Here is a 17,982-nt window from a genome sequence, read left to right as displayed (position 1 = left end):
GTGCCATGTCTGGTTACAGACAGTGTAAAGGCAGCAATTTACATTGCTTGTTTGGGTATTCTGTTACTTAAGTTAATGAACCAGAACTCTGAACGCAGAAGCAGTAGCACAGTAATAAACCTCTACAAACAGTCAGCATGATGGAAGATAGTACAGAAATGGACTGTGGTGATGTTTTGCAAGTTTAATTTGCTACACTTATTTAATTTGCTACTGTTTTCCTAAAAGAACGTACAGCAACATCAATGGACCTTGGCTTTCTTATTTTAGAGAACTGAACATCCTTATCTTCTCTGGTATCTATGGGATTATTTAATTAAAGTTGTTTCTTCATGTCTCAAATCCTTTATTGTTAGCAGGACTAGAAAGGTAACTAAATTGTCACCAAGTCCGGAACTCACTATCCTCCCATTTAGTTTGCCTTATTTTGAACTGTGCAGCACTCTTTGGCTTTTGCATTTTGCTTTGCACAAATCATACCAAAGCTGGAATTTATTGTACTATGTAAACAGTCAAGTTTGTGCAATATGACTCTGTCAATAATAGTAATTACATGAGCAGGAGTTAGTTGCTACACTTAGGAAAGCTAATTCATAGGGGAGATCTGGAGAGATCTCCAAAGCCAGGAGGAGCCTGCATAAAAAGGATTTTATAAACCTATAGGGAATAGAAATGACAGAGAAGTTCTCCAGATGTAGTGTTTTTTAGCAATTTGATGAAAGTAATTCTGCCCCTCTACTCCGCTCTGGTAAGAACCCACCTGGAGTACTGCATTCAGCTCTGGAGTACTCAGTACAGGAAAGACATGGACTTGTTGGAGCGGATCACTGTATATATTTTCACTCATTCTTGAAAGAGCTTGACTGAAAACCCATATCCAATTTCAGCCACACAGGTTTCAGGGAAATGAGGTCAATGGGTATATACCTTAACTTGAAGAAGGAAGAGGAACTTGTACAGATTCTGTACAGAAAGATCATTTCCCTTGCAGAATTACAGTTTTCTTACTAAACATTTGCTATTTATTCATGGAATATTTGTTGCACATAATGCAACTTACATTTGACATACACTTTAAGTAGATGATGAGGGCTGAATGAATGATTTATTTGGTGAGACTGTCTAGTCTTATGCAGGAGTCTGTATCATTGCAGTGCGTACTTTGATAGTAACAATGATTGATCTGTGTGTTGTTTCTTAAAGGTTAATAAGAAGATCATACCTTGAAATAGCACTATTATATTTGCATTTTGCCGCAAATAACGAGGATGTGTCACCTACAGATAAGATGGTGCCTTCCAAATCAAACGTATGTTTTCTATCTTTTGGGTAGTTGCCTCTTCAAAGCAGGAAGTATATTTCTGTTAAAACATCGTGTATCTTGCCAAACTTCTACTTATAGTGACTTATAAATCATACTGATGCTGAAAATCCTACCAGAAAAATCACACAAAGAAATCGTATAGTAGAACAGAAGAATTTTGTCTTGGTTGATGTTATTTTTCATGTTTATTGCATTGAATGATGACATTTAATATATTTTCTGTATAAAATAATAAGAAACAGAACCAACAGTGCTTTCATTTCTGATTATGTACTAATTAATTTGTACCCTGCAAAGAAAACATCATTCAGGACTGATTTTTAAGTGCCAATATTTATACTTTACCAGATTTGAAGTTTTTAGTACAAATCTGTATGACAGCATGAGGAATATAAAAGCCACGCTGAAGTGGCTACAAGCTATAGATTCAAAGTATAATGTGTAACATAAGAGGTAATTAAGATTCCAGAAAATGGAAAATTATAGCAAAACTGTGTACAGTATTGAGTATAGTTTAAGCTGCTCTGAGAATATTTACAAGTAGCAGTCAAGTAATATGCTATGGATAATATTTTTCAATTTTAGCAATTAATCATAGATTTACAATCAGTGCTTATTTTTATAACTTGCAAATAAAACAATAATACTGTAAGTAGAAGGATTTTTTTTTCTGTATTTAAAATATATTTTACCATAATACAGTTAGAATCCTAATTATGAACTGATGTATAATTTTAGATCTCTTCTGGAGAGCTTTTTTCTCCTGAGGAGTTTCCAAAATCAGAAGGCTACAAAATACAAGCCTGGATTGCAGTAAGAGCAGCTACACAGGTTGGTATAATATTCTAAAGAGGTAATTTTTATTTTATTTGAATTTTATCTCATGCTACTTACACAAGCAAACAAGACAATGCAAACAAGAACGAGAATTAAGGTTTCCTGAATTTTTTGGCATGGGTCTTATTTGAGGAAATTAAAATTTACATGGTCTGAGTAGTACATTTAATCTCTCTTGGACAGATCTGGCTCTGTTTGATTCAGTGCAAATAAAAGAGCACCCTGCCTGATATGTCTATACATGTATTTGACATGCTGGTAGATAGCAGTGGCATCCAGATGAGGATATCTGATTTGAAATCATTTATGCAATAATTAAGCTGTCAGCAGTAATGATTTATTTTAGTATGTACTATATGTCAAAGAGAAATAGGGTATTTTCCTGACTTTTAAAAATATGGTATATGGAGTTAATTAATTTTTTGTCACCATTTTACTATTCTCAGACTTTAAGATCTACGTAAATATTGTAATGAACTGGTTCTGAATAAAATAAGTATTATTTTTAGGTCAGTGAAGCTGTACTTGATTCTCAGCTATTAATTGGAATGAAGAGTATTAAAGAACACAGCATGAAGGATACAGTGCAACAGAAAATCCCAGAATTTGCTTCTATGGATCTTCTTGCTTCATACAGAGATTTTTTGTCTGGTATTCCTTTATATTTAGTAATATTTGAACATTAACTAATAAATTATATATGTCATGTAACTTAGTAATACCTTTAATATATAATTTTCATTTATGAAAATTTATAAGTCAAATTTAGAAAGTAAAAGCAAAGTAAGTTATCTGCCTGGATACTGTATTCTAAAATTCAAAGTCTATATAATAATAATAAAAAAATCACTGTTTTTCCTATCCAATGGATTAACATCTAGAGATGCTTCCATTAGCTTGGTAGAACTTTGCCTTTGCCTAGTTTGTTTCCAACTTTTGCATTTATTTTACATCTAACGGGGTTGATGAAATGGAAGCTTTTGATTTAAAAATAAACCAGTCGAACTAGGAATTCTGGGATATTGTTTACCAGATGTTATATAAACACTAAGACACAATATCTGTGTCTAAACTGGGAACCATTAATTTGGTGATAAAATTTTGGTTTAGTGGCTTAATTTCAGTTATCCCAAGTGACTGACAAAGATTGAATTGCTCTGCAATCTGTTGCTGGCAAAGCTGAGCAATGTCAGCTTACTGTACAGTGTTCAAACATATGTGTCTTGATTGGTTTATGAGAACAAGTGTTATATGCTAAGACTTTCCATCAATCTGATTGTTTTGTACTAGCTCCATTTGCTTGTAATTACAGATCATTTTTTCTTTTAGCAAATGCAGCAGGTGTTTTTCCTGATAGTTCTGTTAGGCAATGCAAAAAAGAATAGAGAATGTAGGAAAGCAATACTAGGCCAAAATATATAAAGATAAATTGAAATGGAAATTATCAGCACAGCATGCTAAATATTTTCTGTAAAACCATTTGTGAAACACATTGTTTAAATTTCATCTATAAACAATGTGGCCATTTTAACGAATTCTGGTTTTACAATTGACAGTTAAATATCAGGAATAATGGGGGCATTCAGATTTTGTAGAAGCACACATAATTACTTTCTGGAAGTTTACTATTAGGAATTACTGTAACATAATGTTTGTCCAGTTTGGAATGAGAATTGTATAGGCTTTTGAGGAGCCGTGTACTAATGCAGTGAAAAGAAAAATGAATAGTGATTATTACTGATATATTTTCCTCTTTTTCATAAATGTAACTTTTAGACAACACAAAAACCCCAGCAACCAAACATTAATTTTTAAAGTCCATACTTAAGAAAACATTTCATTGTGCTTAATGTGCTTAATAATGTCCTTAATATCTAGAAGGGGCTGGTTTGAAGCTAACAAAAAACATTGCAGAGTACGTAACTCCCTATAAATAATTAGGAAGTTTAACTGTTGTCGTTGGGAAACTGTTACTACAGTTTCCATTTAGTAAATATCTGCTATTGAACAATATATAGAAATAAGGGGTTTAGTCTAAATTCAAAGAGCAAGAGAGAGCACCTTGCTCTCCACCCCTTCTAGCTTCTTAAAAAACAGCCTTGAGAAATAATTTCTTTACCAGTTCAACTAATATTAAAGCAGAATAGAAAGAATTTTCCTCTTAACTAAAACGAGGTTCACAAGCTACATTTTTAATTACAGATTAGTCAACTCCAACACAATGCAGAAATAGCTTTTGAAATGCAACCATTCTCTTAATGTCTAATGTTGAACTGTTATTGGATTTGCAGATGGATATAATGTTATTTCTGAAAGTCCCAAAGCATTTTCTACTGAAACCGAGCAAATCATAGAAGACAAGCAGAGCCAAAGTGAAGGAACAGAAAGTCTTGCCACCAAGGCCAGACAGAAGAAAGAGACGATAACATGGATTCACTTAGTTCGCTACCACAACTATTTAAAAAGACTTTATAATACAAATCTTCTATTTGGTATGATTTTTTTCTTTCTTCTAGAAAACTGCCATAGATAAGTTATTGTTCTTGGGGCCAACAAGAACAAAGGCTATCGTCTGAGATAGTCTCATTTTGAGTTCCTTTAATTTGTATAAATGCGAAAAAATTACTGAAATCAAGATTGATTTTATGTCAGTTTACAAGTGCTGGAAGTGAAGATAATAACTTTTTTAATAATTATTTATAAGCCATCATGCTACCAGAAAAACATCTCTCAAAACTTAATTTCTTTCACTATATCTGAAGCATTAAAAAAATAGTCATAATCTATATTTATTTTTAGTTCTAGGTACATCAGACTTAAGTCACATCAGAAAGAAATCTGTTCAGTTTGGAGTCCTGTTTATGAGAATTCAGTGTAGTGTAAATGGGAAGTCTGAGCATTATTGAATATGTTTTGACTAAAACCCCAGATGTTATGTACATACTTGGTTTATTTCACTGTAAACAAAAGATGGTAATGGATAGGACCTTTCAAGCAGAGTAAGAATACATGGATTTCAGGGCCCTAATACTATCCATCTACATCTGATGGCCAGCTGCTGTATATACAAATGATGACCTTATAGATGAGAACAGAACTAGACTGCATACAGGTGCTGCCTAGAGAGAAAACCTGGCATCTGAAAGTAGTAATTTCAGAAAAGCTTGGCTTTTTTTCCTTGCAGCAACAAATGAAACTGAAGAATTCTACCTTACTACAGAACTATAAGTACAGTAAAGTAACTACAAGTAGGTGTCAAAATGTACATGTGTATCTCAGCTGAAGTTAACCAGTCATGGAGCCTATGGAGCAACTCAACTGATCAGCTACTAGCTGTCTAAATTAGAGATTTAAGAGTTCTTAAAACTTCTTTTGACTGTATTGAATAAATATGCATTTATTCTAATGGGGGGTTAGACATCTAATGAATATGCTGCTGATTATACATCCAAATTCAAGTATCAAAACCTTGAAACTGCACCTATCATTTTATACTTGTTTATAACACCTAGACAGAGCTTGTTTCCTAATCAGATCTCCAGTCTGAAAAACTGCAATGCAAACAGCATAACCTTGTAATATTTAAGAACAATCAGTATGCTTGTTGGAAATGCATTTATTTGATACTGAATAGACTTACATATTATACTACACTTTCAAAATCTGTGAATGTTGAGTAGCGGTAGAAACTTTACTTTTTAATGGCAGATGATAATGTAATAAAAATCTCTTTTCAAAGCTGCCCCTGACTCAGGACCTGGATCATTTTCTGCAAGAGATGGACACCTTAGTTCTGTTTTTGACACAGGGATTGTTCTACGCATAGCAGAAATGCATTCCTTTCTTAAAAAGCATTTGGTTCATTATTCAGTGTGTTGTCTTGAGAACTTCCCAGAAGAGTTACATGATGTAGAATTGCCACTTGATAGGCCAGCTGATTCTTCAAAGGTACTTGTTTCTTTTCTGATGTTTCAAAAATATGTATTATACTTGCATTTCACTCAGATTTTTGCTAGTTCCAATGGTGAGATTTCTGAGGACCCTATAGAAGAATGAAATTCATTATGCAAAGGATCGGTGCAAACCCAAAATCCTGAGGAAGCAGTGAGGGTCATAGCAAATGCAAATATCCTTGTGTTAAGTCATTCCTGCAAAAATTCTCTCTATCCCATTCCCAGTGTATATAGACCCTAAAATATTAGGCAGAATGATATTTAAGAAGATTTTGTTAGTTAATTAAGTTGGCTGTGTTATTTGATAGGACTGAGGCTTTTAATCCTGTAGATCTCCATGTTTCATACCAAAAAATGTCCTCCCAATGTCATTTGTATGTATAGTATCTGTATTACTAATTTGGCCTATAATGATTTTTAAAAAACAGATAATCTATATTTCCTCAAACTTGGTGTGTGCCAATTTTTTTCACTGACTGTCAGCTGCCTAGAAAATTAATCTTTTCAGATCTCTGGCTTGCAAACAGCCTGTTTGAGGTTTCAAATATAGGCAGCTCACACTATATTACTCAGAGAAATCTTGATTTGGAATTCTGGAGTCTACTGTGACCCTGCAATATGTTTTGAATTTTGAATGAAATTTGTCTTTGAAGATCCAATGTAAAAATAATTCTCTTCAAAGTTTCTCCATTCCACTTCTCACATTAATAATTATCCTAATAATAAAAAATTAAAGTGGCTGGTTACTCTCTATGGTTTATCTTTTACCTGTTATGTTCAGTATTAGATAGATACAGGGGAGCCCTGAGGAGTGAGAACTTGATATCTTATAAAAATGAATTAAAATACTTTTGTGAAAGTAGCTCTTCTAGAGTTGGTGAACTTTCTGCCATGTTGGACAGCATATCATTACTCATTTCCCAACAAAGAGCTGACTGTGATGCTGAAAAAATTGTAAATATATGGTATGTGACATTTATAGAAGCCATCGTATATCAAAAATTATTTTACTCTGTCTAGTCTTTTTTGGACATAATTAGTATTACACTGTCCTAGAATAATAAGCTTCAGAGCTCACTGTCATATTCATGACGGGTGCAAGCTGCATAATCATGTGTTAGCTTCACTGTTGCAGACAGCTAACAAGCATAAAGCTCTTATTTTTTTTTTATTCTAAGCTTCACTGATTTTTATCACAACATTTTTAGAAGCTTTATTCAGAAGGCTGTGTTATTTTAAAAATGTTACTGTAATTTGATACTAGGATTTTTAACAGTACAGTTACAGTTTTTGAAAGAATGATTTTTATGTAAAAGGTTGTTTCACTTGCACATGTCTTTGTAATTCTATTTTTGAATCTTGAAGTATTTTTCAGCTCTGTGTGCCCTGTTGCATTTTGCATGCTTGTTTTTGTATACTACTTCATGATAGTACATAGTACTGGAAACAACTAAGACAGTTTGTTGTTTTCAGGCTTTTGAGAAAGTTGAATAGATAAATATTTTTGTACTTCATTCAGCAACCCTCCAGTTTGCCAACAGGAGTTGTAATATCCTTCCTCAAGAAGATTCATTATAATGTAAATAACGAAAGATGCAGTTTAGTGAAAAAGAAAACATACTACAGGTTTTAGAAAGAAATATATATCATAAAATGCACTTTTAAAAGCTCTAGTTCAGAGGCATGGAATAAATTCAATTATCCCCACCTCCATATATGTGCTTTCTCATAATTCTGTTCACATTCCATGCTAGCAGGGTAGTGGGTGATTCATTGCCAAACTAAAGATCCTGAATGTAGAAGATCCTTGTAGTGGATGGGTGAGCCATGCATACCTCATGGCATACCACAGGTTATGGCTGCTGTTATCACTGCTTCAGTGTTTTGAGTCTGTGGCATGGATCATCCCCAGTTAATTGTCCTTTAGAAGAATATCCTTATGTTCAAATGCATGACTTCACCATTCATGACTTCAGATTTATCTTCACTTCTATATTTTGATGTGAGATGGGAACTGGCTTTACAAGTAAGATTATGACACTGTGAAAAATCCACCACCTGGGTTTAGTGTTCTGTCATGAGCAGTAGTTTCTGAAAATGAAGTGGTTAAAATTCTCCAGCTTTTTTCAGCAATGAACATTCAAAATTGAACTAACTGCCCAGGCAGCCCACATTTTGGAACCAGTCATGGAGACATTAACAACGTTTTCATATACTTCAGCATTGCCCCACGTTGTCACTCTGAACTTCTCTGCTCTTTGCAGAAATACTTAACACTTGAAAAAGTAGGAAAAGTATGGCACTGCTCAGCTTTTAAATCAAATATTTTATTTTTTTTAATAAAAGCTGTTATTTATGAGTAGATCTTGGTTTACAATATTTCTCCATTACTTCCCTGGTAAATGACAGCCAAACAGGAACTATTTGATGAATAGTTAGGTATCACCCTTTGTTAGTTGCACAGCTAATAAGAAAACAAATAGGTAAATATAAATAAAGCATTAGTTTAACATTCCAATTACTATTTTAATTATCATTATGTGTAGCCAAAAAATTACTTTTTCAGCACTACATTTTGTGTGGTCAGCATGTCAAATATTGTCTTTCAGCAGAAAAAGTAATGCCATAAGGAAGATAAGTCAAAGGTAACAATTGTTCTTACTGTAGGTGTCTCTAAGTCAGCCCAGAGGTCCTTTGCATTACCTTTGAAATGTCTCGTGAATTTTGAAAAGCATTAACTTGCATCCTGGCACCTTTTAAAATTACCCATTTACCTAAATAAGCATGCATTTATGTGGGTGTGAAAGTCATACTGATTCTAGTAGACACTAGATTATAACAGATTTGGCATGTTACACTAGAAAAAATACAACTCAAAATCCTCTCCTGTTTCAGGTGTCTCCAGGAATATCTTCTCCAGCTTCTGTCATTGCAGAAGCAGAGCATCAGATGGAGAGTAGGGCAGCAAATGCTCCAAATAAGGAAATTAACATTCAGTGGTACATTCCTTCTCTGGCAAAGCCATCCAACCATACAGAGACTAAGGTATAACTGCACCAAAACAGTTCCTTAGGTATTGGAACAAATAAAGTCTCATTTCCAAAGAATATTTGTGTTATGACTGATCAGCTTTTTAATTGAATTATACATATGCTGATTGGCAAACTGGACAACAGCTGTGCTGCAAACCTGGTATGCAGGACAAACAGAATGCAGGGGTTTTGGACAGTTTTTTTGGTGGCAGACCAAAGAAATACTTTGTTGACCATATAATGCTTCCAGGCCATGTTGTATTTACACCCGCTGCAGATTCATGATGTCTTTAAGACCTCCACTTTGTTAAGTCTGGTTAGAACTGATAGATGCATTCAAACAATGTTATTTGGTGGGAAACTGTTGGAAAATTAAAGATATATTTATACAGGGAAAATGGGATCTTGTAAACTTCATTTCTCTAAAAAGTCAGACTAAACATGAAAGATGAGAGAGATCTGAGCAACAGAAAAAGGCAGCAGACTAAAACATGGAATTTATTTTAAAACAAGGGAACAGCATGTATGTAAAATTTCTGCTACTGCAGTAGAAATTCATGGTCTCCAAATTTTTGGGCAGATCAGATCAGTATCAAATTTTCTACTAGACCATTTTCTTCTCTATTAGTAAGCCTATAAAAGAGAAAGCTGCGTGGAGACCTCATAGCAGCCTTCCAGTATCTGAAGGGGGCCTGCAAGGATCCAGGAGAGGGACTCTTCATCAGGGACTGTAGTGATAGGACAAGGGGTAATGAGTTTAAACTTAAACAGAAGTTCAGGTGACAGGAAAAGGGATAATGGCTTCAAACTTAAACAGGGGAGATAAAGCTTAGATATAAGGAAGAAATTCTTTACTGTGTGGGTGGTGGGGCACTGGAACAGGCTGCCCAAGGAAGTTGTGAATGCTCCATTTGTGGCAGTGTACAAGGCCAGGACCTTGAGCAGCCTGGTCTAGTGGGAGGTGTCCCTGCCCATGGCAGGGGGGGTTGGAACTATATGATTGTAATATACTTTCCAACCCCAGAACCATTCTGTGATTCTGTGATTCTATGATAGAAGCCCTGTGAAATTAGTGCATATAAGATACTTCTCAATATAGTTTTGCAGGTTACTTTATCATGACCTTACAGATCCTTAGATGCAGAGAGAACTCATGAAAACATGTAATACATGAATGCTGTACTCTTGACATTCTCCATGTAGTCAAATTATTCAAAGAAGCATATTTTCAATCATAATAGAAAACTATTTCAGTGAAAGATGAGAACATTCAATTTCATTTTCTTGTGCTCTTATATCGATACAGCTTTTTTAGATTGGTGAGTTATGTGATTTAAACCTAGTATGAGGACAGCCACGCACAAGGCCATATAGCACATTTAAGTAACTACACAGGGCCTTGGGAAATTCAGCCTACCTGAAGTTAGAACTCTACACATGAGCATAAGTGGAATTGATTGACCAGGATCAGGATAACACTGGGATTTTGATGGTGACTCTGTATAATTGTATAATTATATATATAATATATATATATAATTATATATATATAAAATATATATAATTAAATTTTTAACCATATAAATTTTTTTACCATAATTAAATTGCTTAAAAACCTATTAAAACTGATGATATCACAAATTCATGTGAGTCCACACTCTCCAGTTTTTGGAAGGTCAGTTATCTAAGTCTTCATCAGTACACTGTATTTGATAGTTACTGTAATCTAGTATAAATGAAATAGCTCAGGTCTATGACAGATACCTTACTGCATTACAGCTCACTGATTCCATCTCTTTTACAGGTTTTGCTGCTTTATGCTTATAATACAGAGCCTGTCAAGATTAGTGACATCAAGAATTTCAGTTCAATGTCTATATTTTCCGGCCACTTGTGGATTCCATTGTCTAGGTAAATAATCACTGACTTTATCCTCTTATTTCATGGTATCTTAAAGATCAGTCAACCACTTGACTTAAAAAGCTGTGAATCCTTAAAAACATTCATTTTTGCTTTTCAGAGGTTCTTCACTATAAAAACTCTAAGGTGTTGTACACAGCATTAAACCCATCCAACATATGCCTTTTCAGTACATGATCATTTTAGTTTTGATTCTTAAAGAACTGAGTAAAATAGGCTCATTACATTACACTGGCATAGAAACTTAAGAGAACGCTAGCAAATGTAAGAAGCAACCCCAGCAGTCATTCCCATCCTCTCACTGGATCAGCTACAATCTCCATCCCATATTACAACTCTGAGCATGCAAAAATGTTTCTTAGTTTTATCCTAGACTTAGACTTTGCTTTTATATCCTGTGACATTTTCCATTACATCTTCCTTGTCATTCATCTAGCCTCAGAACTTTTGGAAATGCTAATCAGATGGAGGGGAAGGAATAAAGGGGCAAGAAAAGTTGGAGACCCTGCCACCCTTGTGCTGGTTGGATGAGAAAATCTTTTCCTAACAAGGCATTCTGAAAATACTTCTTCTTTTAATTTTTAATGCAAAAAGTGAATGCATTACATATTTCCACTGTCTTTAATGGAAAACTTCTTTTTGTAAATTTATGAGTTTAGTCTTGAAAGAAAATGTAGAACATAATATGTAATAAAAGCGAGGTCAGTTTAATTATAACCCTCAAACATCAAATATTGTTATTTTATAACAGCAACAATGAAAAATCTTCTCTTCTTTCAGAATTATTTGCTTACGGAGGGAACTATCTAATCTGAAGCAGCAAGTTGAGGTGTTGATGCAAAGTTCTAACAGCTTGTCTTCGGCTTCAGAACCCACATGTTTCCTTGAACAAAGTGAAACTTTGGAAACAACTCCTTCAAAACCCCCCAAAATGAATTTTACAAAAGTGCATCTTGATGAAAAAACAGAAGTAAGTGAGAACAGCTCTGTTCTTAAATATGTCTGACTTTATTCAAGATGTCTGTTTGGTGAAATAAATGATGACAGGTAACTTAGAAGGCAAACATAAAAGATTAAAATTCCCTCACCCCTTTCAAGCACTGTTGAAGTATTTTCACTTTTCATTTAATATTTAACTCTTTCTTTTCCTTGTATATTGCTTGTCACTTTACAAAAATGTCAGGCATCTTCAACCTTCCACTTGAAAATAAAGGCTGCATCTTCAAGTAGATTTGAAAATTGATGCCTAATTTAAAATAATCCCCATCTGGAAATGCTTGGCAGAGTGTTAAATTAGTATGGTGATCAACCCAAAAGTGCTTTTTAAAAATCATTTGCACATCTCCAATACAAAATGGGCAGTGACGGTTTCTGAAATAGGAACCTTCTAATAACGTTATTGAGACAGGACTAAAACTGGCAGTGAATTTATTTTCATTTTCTCTATGCCACCTTCCTCTTTTCTTTTTATTAGCAAGGCTGCATATGGTCCACAACCAAATAACTTCCCCCCACATACACACACACAAAAGAGGTAATTTCAGAATTTTCCATGTGGTCTGTTTGAGATAATGTCATTGGAATAGAATGTTGCCACAGCATAACTGCTGCTTGATAAATGCCAAGGCAAAATAGACGTTTATTTTCAAAGTGGGAGACATTTATCATATGACAGGATTCTCTTTATATCTATTATATGAAATGATTAATGATGTAGAGGCTGTCATTTTGTCTGATGGATGCTGTGAACCAGTGACAATTGTGCACTGTGCCATTATTACAAGGCTGTATTTTGACCAGCTTGGAGAACAAACAATGTTTTGGCCAATCACAGTGTTTTCAAGAGGGTAGACAGAGCCATCCTTTAGTGGGTTCTTCTGATTACCTGAAGGGTTTTGCTCAAACTTTCATTAATATACGTCAGTAATTGGAAAAACAATGTTTAGAATGCTAGTAAAATTCACATGCCATGCATTATGCACATATAAATATCATCATCAAAGTGTTTATTTATAACATTTTTAGTAAACACATAGCAAAAGTATGCTCACTCACTGGATTTAATACTTGCACCAGGGGCAATTTTGCCTCAGTTGAAACTGCAAGGTTAGGGCATTTGTGTTTGTATAGCAAACCCAGCTATTTGTGTTGCAGAAAATTTATATTCATCAGCTAAGGTTTATTTTGTGGTAAATTCAATTAAAATAACCTAAAACTTGATTGTTCTGAAAAATGTTGTAAAGCTAAGGAATAATCTGTTAGTTTATCTGAGGAAACTGATAGTACAACATTAGATTTGTCTTGTTTTATACTACTAGGAAATGGCCAAAAAGTGCTTATCTGAAGTCAAAGCACTCCTGTCTATTGTTCCAGCCTTGTCCTTGCCAGTAACTGAGGTATGCTCTTCTCCTTAACAGTAAAAATTTGTTTTCTGAAGTAAAACAGTTGTTCAGTTAAACTAAAACATGGATTATAGCGTTATGTTATCTGCCCATTTTTTTTCATACATTGTTGGGCTTTCCATTTGGGTTTTATTTTTTCATGTTTATAAATGAAATACAAATGTGTATGATTGCAAAACTATGAATATCTTCACTGTTCATTAGGATTACCATTTTATACATATAAAACTGTTAAAAATTAATCTCACTCACAATGGGTTCATCTAGATTATGCACCATTTTCTGGTCATTGTTTGCACAGACTGTAGTGAATTTCCATGGTACAATTGCCAAATGTAATTTCCTTCCATACCAGTGATTTTACAGTTATTCAGGCTTTCTTTTCATTTTCTTTAGCTTTCTCTGCCTTGCCCATGACATATCCTGAGAGATAGCATGCCATTTTTTTTGTCTGTGCTGTTGTATTCTTGTTACCAAATTGTAGTCAGTATCCCAGAGGAGACTATGGGAACCATGGCAGGCAGCAATAGTGTCCAGTGTTCTCAGCCACCCTGAGGATCAGGAAAGGACCACAGCTGCCAGGGCCCAAGGAACTCCAAGGAAGATTTTCGAATCCACTGTGACATGTTACACACTGCCCAGTGACATGGACAGTGGGATTGAGTGTGCCCTCAGGAAGTTTGCCCATAACACTAAGCTGTGTATTGATGGATATCCTGGAGGGAAGGGATGCCATCTGACGGGACCTTGACATGTTTGAGAAGTGGGCCAATGCCAACTTCATGAAGTTCAACAAGGGCTGGGAAAACTGAGGCTGTTCAGCCTGGAGAAGAGAAGGCTGCATGGAGACCTCATAGCAGCCTTCCAGTATCTGAACGGGGCCTACAAGGATCCAGGAGAGGGACTCTTCATCAGCGACTGTAGTGATAGGACAAGGGGTAATGAGTTTAAACTTAAACAGAAGTTCAGGTTAGGTATAAGGAAGAAGTTCTTTAGTGTGAGGGTGGTGAGGCACTGGAACAGACTGCCCAAATAAGTGGTAAAAGCTCTGCCTTGGCACTGTTCAAGGTCAGGTTGGACAGAGCCTTGGGCGACACGGTGAGGCATCCCTGTCCATGGCAGGGAATTTGGAACTAGATGATCTTAAGGTCCCTTCTGACCCTAACCATTCTATGATCCTACATCATACCCCCTTCCCCCTCACCACAAATCCTCAAACATCTTGCCTGTAATTGTTCACAATGGAATTATAATGCATAAGGCATACACTGTAGTCTTCCAGTCAGACAGCTCTTCCTGCTGCAAGAGAATCCTGAGTTTTATCTGGGAACAGTTTGGGTAGTGGCCTATCTGTAATGCTGTCCTGTGCATCCTGCAGTCTGGTACCTAGGAGTGCATACTTCCCTTTTATGCATATTGCACCATTCTTGTTACCCCTTGTTATCCATCCTGAAGGTCTCTCCTAAATGACTCCCAGACCTTCATATCACTCAATCTGGATTTATCAATGCATAAAAATACAGACACATTCATTCTCCAAAGCTACACTTTTCACAGTTCCACAGAACTATTTTACATGGTAAGAGATTTGACAGATACCTAGGGATAGCTACAGCTCAGCTTTCCTAGAATCACATGGGTCTCCTGGACCTGTTTTAAATTCCTGTGAATCCCTCTTCACTTTGCCTGCTTCTATTTGTGGGTCTACGATGAAAGTGAAGGAGCAGATTTAGTGTTGTACTTTCAATAAGAATACAATGTTAACTGCACTGCTTTATTCAGCGTAAATGCCACAACAAGCTAAAATGATTCAACAGATGGAACAATGGGCTTTTCATCACAAAGTTTCAGATAGAGACTTCAAAATGAGATTCTATGGCATATTTAGTTGAGCAAGGGAAGCCTAATCCTTCAAGACACTGAGTATCTTCATTCTTCTCTGATGCCAACAGGACTTGCAGACAGCTCAGCACTTCATTATGTATAGCATATTTCTACGTAGTATTTCCAAAATTCCAAGCAAGTTGTTTGTGTGCATTACCCAGTCTTCTTGGCTAAAGGTGGAAAGATCAAAGTGGCACTATAAATACCACAGGGTAATACATTTCCGCTGTATTCAAACATGCAGGAGAAGACAGCAGATACATTGCTTTTATGTATCTTTACATCATGTTTCCCCACATGCACTTTTTTGTTGCTCATCTTCTTGTGAATTAATTGGACAAAGTCAGTTCTAATTTATGATATTTGTTTTCTCATTCTCTGAGCTGTCACACTTTAACTCCTATCATGTTTCCAACTACTCTTCTTTGATTCTCTTTTTTTTCTGTCTGTGTGTTCTACAGTGCTTTTGATCCAGAAAGTGGAAAAAGTGCATTTTTATTGAATTATTCATTTAAAATTATCTGACTCTTCATGTTTTTAAGAATAAAAATTGATCAGCTGGCTTGTTTTTAAAGCTACTTCATGAATAGTTATCTTCTTCAGGGAGATAATAAAGTATACTGTCTGGAAGTTCCAATCTTAAATTTTAGTTTTATATATAAAATACTTGCATTAAAAATTAACCTCTCGAGATGGCTTGTTCCAAGCTTCCCTTTCTTTAGTTTTCCTTAGTGTCTAAATCAGCTCAATAGTTCTCCATGTCCATGGACATGGAGTTGTATCTGACTAAGGATGTCAAAAACAATTCTTCAAATACATGAATAATAAGAGAAAAACTAGGGAAAATGTGGGCCTGCTACTGAATGGAGCAGGGACTATGGTGACAGAGGATGCAGAGAATGAAGAGATAATGAATGCCTTTTTTACTTCAGTCTTTAATGCTAAAGCCAGCCCTCAGGAATCCCTGACCCAAGAGACCCAAGAGAAGGTCCGGAGAAAGGAAGTCTTTCCCTTGTTTGAGGAGGACTGGGTGAGAGATCATTTAGGTGACTGAGCATTGAAATAGGTTACCCAGAGAGGTTGTGGAGTCTCTTTCAGTGGGGATACTCAAGAGCTGCCTGGGCACAATCTTGAGTTAATGTGCTCCAGGAGACCCTGCTTGAGCAGGGAGGTTGGGTTAGGTGACCTCCAGTGGCCCCTTCCAACCCCAGCCATTCTGTGATTCTGTGATTCATTAACTACAAATTTCAGTTGAGGGAATTAATATTTCTAACTTATTCGTTGGCTTTAGGTCAGAAATCTGGCTTTAATATGGAGATATTTGTATACATGTACTTTTTTGGTAACTATAAGCTTAATAGTTATTTTTTTCCTGTTTTCTTTCTTTTTTTTTTTTTTTTCCCAGATCCCATTTGATGTTACTTTGCAATCGATAGCAAGTTTGGAAGCTATGTTTGATCCTGCCAATGGCTGTATAATAACTGAAGAAAGTATTTTCAATTGGATCATTTCTTTGTTTCACTAAATTCTGTTTTTGCAGTTTAATCAGTTGCTGAGTGCTACAGATTTAGACTTAACTTCTTATGTTAATGAAACAACCTCATTAATCACACTAGGGTATTGTGTTTTATAATTTTCATTTTTATCTCATTTCTAATGATTTAAAATTAATAGTTAAAAAAATTAAAATACATTTTTAGGAATTGAGTGTATTAAAAGTAGTTCCTTAATAAGAGGTTTAAAAAATTGATTTACTCAATCATCTATAATTAAGTGAGTTTGTTGGGGGTTTTCTAGCTTTTCAGTAGTTTCTTATTGTTTAGAACAGCTGCATGGGCTTGTAGCCTTCAGCATCTGCTAATAGATATTGCTTTTTCCCTGGTTTTATTCTCATCAGCAATTTAATTGCTTTTGCAGTTATTAAAAGTTGGTTTTATTTCTGAGGTTGAGAATGATTTTCTTTTTCGGCCTCATCACTGAGTTTGCTCTTTTACACTTCTATTTGGAAACTGGCACTTCAGAATTTTGTATCTTAAACACAATGCATGTTGTCGAGGGTGAAAATGATCATTCAGATGTCTTCATAATTTCAAAGCATTTTTCTGGAGGGGAAAAAAAAGCCAGCAACCCCCCCCCCCCCCCCCAAAAAAAAAAAGACCCCAAAAAACAACAACAACCAAACCCAAACCAAAACCAAACAAACAAACAAATCCAGTTTAAAAAAATAAACCTGATACAGTATAGAACATTTTTGGTCATCATTCTAAAAAGCTAACAAAACCTCTGTTTATGTTGTCAATGCTTTAAATGCTATTTTAAAATGCTGAAAAAACCCTAATGAGCCCTAACAACAGCCACCTGAGGTAATGTGCTTGTCCCAGTGTTAGAGATGGGGAATTTGACACAAAGAAGTGAGATAGTTTAACAAGCCTGCATAAGAGAGTGCTCATGCCCTCTGGTTTTGCTCCCATCACAAGGCCAGGCACTCCTTCACTAGTTATAATAATTTGTTTGCAACAGACAGCAAAAAACCACCCAGGATGTTTGAGCAGGTGTCCTGTGAAAATTGTCCTGTCATTAACTATGCTTCTATGTAGCCATGAATAACCAGGATTTTAATAGTGAATAGT

General features: G+C 35.3%; 1 protein-coding gene across 4 annotated transcripts in view; it reads left to right on the top strand.

Moving 5' to 3' along the window:
• CFAP54 (cilia and flagella associated protein 54) overlaps positions 1-17,292 on the top strand; it is a 114,520-nt gene extending 97,228 nt beyond the window's left edge. For 2 of the 4 annotated variants that reach the window (XM_061454558.1, XM_061454555.1), the window contains 10 exons: positions 1,204-1,309; positions 2,063-2,155; positions 2,671-2,812; positions 4,453-4,653; positions 5,901-6,109; positions 9,010-9,159; positions 10,951-11,057; positions 11,847-12,036; positions 13,385-13,462; positions 16,758-17,292. In XM_061454558.1, the coding sequence (XP_061310542.1) occupies positions 1,204-1,309; positions 2,063-2,155; positions 2,671-2,812; positions 4,453-4,653; positions 5,901-6,109; positions 9,010-9,159; positions 10,951-11,057; positions 11,847-12,036; positions 13,385-13,462; positions 16,758-16,877 (1,396 nt within the window). In that variant the 3' untranslated portion in view covers positions 16,878-17,292. Of the gene's footprint in view, positions 1-1,203; positions 1,310-2,062; positions 2,156-2,670; positions 2,813-4,452; positions 4,654-5,900; positions 6,110-9,009; positions 9,160-10,950; positions 11,058-11,846; positions 12,037-13,384; positions 13,463-16,757 lie in introns of those variants that run through there. The other 2 variants (XM_061454557.1, XM_061454559.1) reach the window with 2 other exon arrangements.
• Positions 17,293-17,982: the final 690 nt, after the last annotated feature.

Source organism: Pezoporus flaviventris, unplaced genomic scaffold (assembly GCF_033815535.1).
Source record: "Pezoporus flaviventris isolate CSIRO_AGI_PZ_B2104156 unplaced genomic scaffold, CSIRO_AGI_Pfla_v1 ptg000016l, whole genome shotgun sequence".
In the NCBI taxonomy this organism is placed as follows: Eukaryota; Metazoa; Chordata; class Aves; order Psittaciformes; family Psittacidae; genus Pezoporus; species Pezoporus flaviventris.
The sequence above is the reverse complement of the archived record's forward strand: the minus strand, read 5'-3'. Positions and strand labels throughout refer to the sequence as shown.